Source organism: Rhinopithecus bieti, unplaced genomic scaffold (assembly GCF_001698545.2).
Source record: "Rhinopithecus bieti isolate Rb0 unplaced genomic scaffold, ASM169854v2 scaffold_24392, whole genome shotgun sequence".
NCBI lineage: Eukaryota > Metazoa > Chordata > Mammalia > Primates > Cercopithecidae > Rhinopithecus > Rhinopithecus bieti.
The window spans coordinates 3,593,508-3,600,242 of NW_016812542.1; the positions used below are offsets into that span (position 1 = coordinate 3,593,508).

The window sequence follows — 6,735 nt, forward strand, 5'->3', positions numbered from 1 at the left end:
GGAGTCTTGCTCTGTCACCCAGGCTGGAGTGCTGTGGCCGGATCTCAGCTCACTGCAAGCTCCGCCTCCCGGGTTCACGCCATTCTCCTGCCTCAGCCGCCCGGGTAGCTGGGACTACAGGCGCCGCCACCTCGCCCGGCTAGTTTTTTGTAGTTTTTAGTAGAGACGGGGTTTCACCGTGTTAGCCAGGATGGTTTCGATCTCCTGACCTCGTGATCCGCCCGTCTCGGCCTCCCAAAGTGCTGGGATTACAGGCTTGAGCCACCGCGCCCGGCAGTTCTATTTCTTTCTAACATAAATTATTTACTTATTTATGATATTTATTATTTATATTTTTCCCCCATAGGATTTTAGCTAGTGAGAGCAGGAATCTTTTTTTAGGCATTGATGTCTCCTAAGTACCTAAAACAGTGCCTGACACACAGTGGGCCCCTAATAAGTATTAGCTGTTATTAATATTCAGCAAGTAGCAAACCTGTCTAGGGCTTAAAGTAGGTATGCATATAGATTACTGGGTTTGTAGAGCCTTATGGATATCTGATGGTATTCTCTGCAAGTTCCCGTTGGTGAATAAGTTGAGCTGGCGCCCGTGGGCTATTGGTGTTGTGTCCAACCTCCCCTGCTATCCTCGCAGGGCTGCTGGGGAGTAACTCTACTCACAGCCTGAGCTGGAATGTCAGCAACTTCAGGTGCCTCTTTGTATAACACTTGCAGACTTTTCACTCCATGGACATTCCTAGAGCATGGATTCCCATCCAGCTCACAATCCCTGTTCCCATGTCCTCCAGGCCCTGCTGTCCACCCCATCCCAGCTCCTCTATGGTTCCAGGAATCTGTTGTCTGGTGACTGGGCCTGTGGGAGAAAACTGCTGGTTATAGCCAGAATGGGACTGGGGCAGGAAGCACTGAGGACCCGCTGAGGCCCGCCTCCTCTTCCTTTTCTGGCCTTAGGATGGTGAGATGATCCCCTATGGCTTCAACAACCAGACTAAGCACTGTCTGCGCCGGCTGGGAAAGCGCTATGAGTTCCAGATCCAAGACCTGAGGCCTGAGGACTCTGGCATTTACCAGGTCAAGGTGGAGGATGCTGTGGTCTTCTCCACAGAACTGGAGGCCAGTGGTGAGTGGTCTACACTGCTGAAGTTGGAGTCGGGGAGATCTGTGAGAAGTGGAGTCCATGTTGGTGCAATGTGTGTGTCGGGGGGTAAATGTGACATGGCGCCAGCTGCAAAGACAATTGGGAGACGGACACATACCTAGATGGCCAAATTTTGATGCTTTCTGTTTTCCAAAGCCTTGGTGCAAGTTATCTCTCCTGGTGCTGAGCTGGGTTCTCCTGAATTACCGTCACAGACGTAGAACACATGTGTCATGCCTCTGCTCAGACCTTCTGCAGCCACCAATTATTTTCAGATCAGATCCAGACTAATTGCACAGCCTCTAGAACTCCTTTCTGTCGCATGTCCTCATCTCCCACAAAGCCCTAGCAAGAATCTCTGGGTTAGGCATCCTCGCGCTCCATACAGACCTTTCCTTTTCTGCTTCCTGTATTCCTTCCCCATCTAGGAACTGCCACTCCTCCTTCATCAAACTCTGTCCCATCCCCATGAGTACCTGTGTCCACATCACTCTCAGAGCACCTGCCAGCTCAAGGGGGTTCTTGAAAGGACAAGGAGAGACCTGGGGAAGGAAGCATGTCATAAGAACACAGCTAAATCAAGGTTGGGGGAGAGAAAAGGGGGTTATGTGTCCCAGCAGCGGGGAGGTGCCCAGATGGGGCTTTGGAAAGCCTGAAAACAGTGCAGTTTGGGAAAAGGAGTGTGGGTTTGGGAGTCAGCCAGACCTGGGTGTGAATCTTGGTTTCTCTTAACTGCATAAGACTGGAGCAAGTTGTTTAACTTTTTAAGCCTCAGTTTGCTCACCTGTAAAAAGAAATTAATAATACTTACCCGGAGGTAAGCAATTATTACTTGGATGAATAAGGTAAAGGATGAATAAGATAAAGTACTGTCACTTAGCATAGTGGTTTCCTTCATGCATCCACCTTGTCCCCAAATATAACTTTTGGCTTTAGAAGTGTGGAATCCCAGAGCTGAAAATAAGCCTCATTGCTCATAATTCTAACCCCTCATTTTATGTGGGGAAATTGATACCTGAGGTCCGGAGGAGACCTATCCCAGGTAACACAGGGAGTCTGTGGCTGAGCTGGTCTAAGCCAGGATTTCTGAACGGCCAGTCTTGCCGCCTCAGGTCACACTGTGTCATACCATGAAGCTGATATCCCCATTCCTGCTTCCCTGACAGCCATACCCCCAAGAGTGGTGGTCCCACTGGCGGAGACCCATTGTGAGGAGCACGGTGACGCAGTCTTCAAATGTACCTTCTCCAGCCCCTGCCCTAGTGCAGCCTGGCATTTCCGGCACCGGCTACTCCACGCCAGTGACAAATATGAAGTGTCTGTGTCCCCCGACGGGCTGACCCACCAGCTGGTGGTGAGGGGGGCCCGTTTCTCAGACATGGGCCCCTACTCGCTGGGCACTGGGCCCTACACTTCCAGCGCCTGGCTGGTGGTTGAAGGTGAGTGTTTCACCTCTGTCTTTCTCTGCCTCCAGGGAAGACCTCGGGACTGCGGAGGCATGAGGAAGGCGAGGCAGTGGGATTTCTTTTGGTCAGCCATTTGCTCTGGAATGATTCTCTTGTTCAGAGAGAATAAGGAAGGCTCCTTAGATTATTCTCCACCCACTGCTGTGCAGACCTTCATGGCCAACCCAACCCTTCTCAGCTGTGCCTGCTCCACTGGGTCTGTTGGAATTACTCTGGGGCACAGATGGCTCTAGGGTCCTAGGCAGCCTTGGGACAGTGGCCCAGGTTCAGTCTGGATGAGAAGCCCCTGCACCAGACCAAAGAGCACTCTCAAACCTCCCTGGAGATTGAAATTTGGGTTCAAGATGTTCCCAGGAAAGTGTAAATTGGACATAAGTAAGGCAGGTGATAGAGCAAGTCGATATTTTAAAAACCATGCACCTGCTGCGGCAGTTTGATAAACAAATGACTTTTGGCTTATACGTTTTCTCCAAAATCCTCATGAAGCCTGTAGCAGGGTGGCCTGTGGATATGGGACTGGGAGAGGTGGTGATGGGATTCACCCATCCATCCCTGGAACACCCTGGCTGCCTTGCCAGGTGGTCAGCTTGCTTCTCTCCTGGGGAAGCCTAGGTCAGGCAAGCAGCTGGGCTCAGGCAGGTGCTTTGGCCGGATTTAACAGGAGTTTTGGTATTTTCTCTTGTCTCTCCATGTGGGCACTGATCTTCCACATGAATAACCCCTCACTGAAGCTGGGAAGGATAAAGACCTTCAGTCCACAAGTGCTGACCACCAACTACAGAGGCGAGGAGCCCAGGCCTCAGGAGCAGAAGAGTCTGGGAGCATCAACAGCCAGGGAGAGAAATTCGGAGAGCAGGACCCCAGTGGGGGCGCCCTTGAGGGGGCAGGGATGTCTTCTGGGTTCCAGCACATAGCCAGCCCAGACAGGGATGGCCGTGGCAGACATGGCTACTCCTTGATGGAGGACAAGGGGGCAGCTGACTCAGCCTGGGGCCCTGGACAGGAAGGCGAAGGCTTTCTAGAAGCAGAGGGAAGCAGAGTCACTCTTCCCAGGGAAAGGCAATCTGGCAGAGAGGGAGGCTGGGCTGAAAGCCTTGCAGAGAGGCCCCATCTACAGGGAGAGAGCTCAGAATCAGGGTTGGGCCTCCCAGAAAAACAACAGCAGGATCGTGGCAGAGACAGCAATGGTGATGAATGCTGGAGAACAGCAGGAGGCTGGGAGGCTGAGTCCAGTCTGCTTCGGGCTGGAGGACTGGGGAGCAGCAGGGAAGGAAAGGAGCACAGAGGGGATAGTGGAAGACAACTGGATAGGCACGCCCCGGAGCAACTGTGGGATGCTCAACTGAGACCTGAGAGAGGAAATAGTGACCTGCAGGGCTACCAGTCTGATCCTGTAGGGTCCTGGCCAAGAGGAAAGCAGATAAAGATTTCACAGGGTGACAGCTTGGTTGAGATGGACAGAGAGGATGCTCCAAGTAGGGAAAGAGGGAGAGGAGTAGTAGTGTGGGGTAGTGGGACTGGCCTGGGAGAAGCTGGAGACAGCAATGGGGCGGGAGGTCCTGGCACCCTGGAGTTTACTGGAGGAAGAGGTTCTGGCTCCAAGGCAGGTATGGGCCCTGAATCCTGGGGTTCTCAGGGAGGTAGAGATACTGACTATGGGGAAGCCTGGGGCTACTGGGGGTCAGGAGAGTTTCTAGGACAGACATTTGGAGGCAAGGACTTCCAGGAACCATCAATATCAGGTGGTAGAAAATTCCTTCTGGGAGATGGGAGTCCTGAGATCAAAGCTAAAGACTCACTGCAGGAGGCAGATGGTCTGTGCAGGGGGGAATCTGTAGTTGGAGGAAGTGCCTACAAAACTGGCCCTGGAGGCCCAGGAGACCCCAGAGGCTGTGAAGGTGGCCTACAGAAGCTCAGGGGAAGGGATGGCCAGGAACCAGCTTGGGCCTCAGGTGAGATAGGGGATGACCCCAGAAGCTTCCAGTCTTCCCAGGAGTGGACAGCAGATCACAGAGCAGCAGGAGGTGTTGGCAGAATACAACCTAAGGGCACAAGTCCTTGGGAAGACACACCATCTAGCCTCAGAAAAACTGGAGCCCACTATGGGTCTGGAGTGCTGGGACCCAGTGGAGGGCAAGAGGGTATGGGTGGTACCCAGGTGGCTGGACTGACAGAGTCTGGTCAGGGGGTGGATGCCAGAAGCCGTGGGCTAAGTAGGTCTCCAGGCGTGGGTGCTCAGGGATCTGGGGGGATACTAGGAGATACGGAAGTATTAAGAGGTCCTGGGTCAATAGGGTCTGAACCAGATTTCTGGAATGGGTCAGGGAGCTCCAGAGTAAAAGGACCCAGAGGCTATAAGGATGACTTGGAAGGTCCTGGGAGAATGGAATCTAGGTACGAGGGTGGCTTAGGATATTCTAGGGGAATAGGCCCTAAAAGCAGGGCTGGTTATAGCTATGGCTCAGGGGTTCCAGGAGAAATGGGGTCTGGCCACGGTGCTGGTTGTAGAGTTTCCCCTAGGGCACCTGTGGGAATGGAGTCTGAGGAAGGGGGTGCGTACAGGAGTGGCTCCGGAGTGCCTGGGGGAGTGTGGTCAGGAAACGAAGATTCTGGCCCTGCAGGAGGAGGGTCTGGGAGAGTTGCCAGTCTTAAGAATGGCTCAGGTGGTCCTGATGGAGCACCCGTGGGTGACATCAGGAATTGGGCCTCTGCACGCCAGGGCGGCATGGGCCGTAGGGGAGGGCACCATTCAGATGGCGGCCTAGGGAGTCCTGAGATGACGGGGTCTGTGGGTAGAGGTGGTCTCAAGGCCCCTGGAGTGGTGGAGACTGTTGGGATGGGATGTGTGGAAGCAGAACCAGAGAGCTCTGAAAGAATAAGGCCTTGGAGTCAGACTGGCTTCAGAGCCTCAGAGGCCCTGGGGGCCTTTGGAGAAGGAGGCTATGAAGATGGCTCTGGGGGTCCAGAAGCCATGGAACCAAGGTCTCTGAGGGCAGGGAGCAAAGTGGGTGAGGGGGATGGGACAAGATGCCCTGGTGCTAGGGCCTCTGGAGCTGGAACTGGTTACAGGGATGATACCAGGCACCCTGAGGCACTAGCACCTCACACCGGGGCTGCTTCTGAGAGCCAGTGGGCTTATGGGGCTGACAATGTGCTGGGTTATGAAGATGGATCAGAACTTCCAGGGCCTCAGGGAACTGGGGTCAGAACAGCCTATGGAGGAGGGTCAAGGGGCCTTGGGCGTAGGAGTACAGGGCCAGAGGGTGAGGCAGGCTTTAGAGATAGTTCAGGGGACCTCCAAGGAATGGGATCAGCAGATGGGCCGGGTTGTAGGAAGGGTATTGGGAGTTCGGGGGAAATGGGGTCAGTGGATAAGGAAGGTTACAGGGAAGATTTGGGGACTCCTGAGAATATGGGTTCGGGGAGCAAGGCTGCTTATAGGGATGGTGTAGGGGGTTCTGGGGCAATGGGGTCAATGGATGAAGCAGATTATAGGAAAGATTTAGGGGCTCCTGAAGGAATAAGTTCAGGGAGCAAGGCAGATTATAGCGGTGGTTTACAGGGTTCCAGGGAAATGGGTTCAGAGAGCAACGCAGATTATAGGGGTGGTTTAAAGGGTTCCAGGGAAATGGGGCCAATGGATGAAGCAGATTATAGGAAAGATTCGGGGGTTCCTGAGGGAATGGGTGCAGATTATAGGGGTGGTTTAAGGGGTCCTGGGGAGATGGGGTCAGTGGATGAGTCAGGTCATAGGAATGGGATTGGAGGTTATGGGGAGATGGGGTCGGGTTATAGGGAGGATGTGGGGGCTCCTGAGGGAATGGGCACAGGGAGCAAGGCAGGTTATAGCAATGGCTTAAGGGGTTCTGGAGAAATGAGGTCAGTGGATGAGGCAGATTATAGGAAAAATTTGGGAGCTCCTGAGGGAATGGATTCAGGGAGCAAGGCAGGTTACAGGGGTGGTTTAAGGGGTTCTGGGAAAATGGGGTTAATGGACGAGGCAGGCTCTAGGAAAGATTTGGGGGTTTCTGAGGGAGTGGGTTCAGGGAGTAAGGCAGGTTTTAGGGATGGTTTAGGGGGTTCTGGGGAAATGGGGTCCGTGGGTGGGGCAGGGTACAGGGAGGGTTTGGG

At 53.7% G+C, this 6,735-nt stretch overlaps 1 protein-coding gene across 1 annotated transcript in view; it reads left to right on the forward strand.

Annotated features, from left to right (window-relative positions):
- Positions 1-6,735, forward strand: part of IGFN1 (immunoglobulin like and fibronectin type III domain containing 1) — a 37,682-nt gene that overhangs the window by 12,531 nt on the left and 18,416 nt on the right. Inside the window, exons 10-12 of the mRNA XM_017896597.1 lie at positions 952-1,120; positions 2,305-2,577; positions 3,336-6,674. Coding sequence (XP_017752086.1) covers positions 952-1,120; positions 2,305-2,577; positions 3,336-6,674 — 3,781 coding nt within the window. The remainder of the gene's footprint in view (positions 1-951; positions 1,121-2,304; positions 2,578-3,335; positions 6,675-6,735) is intronic.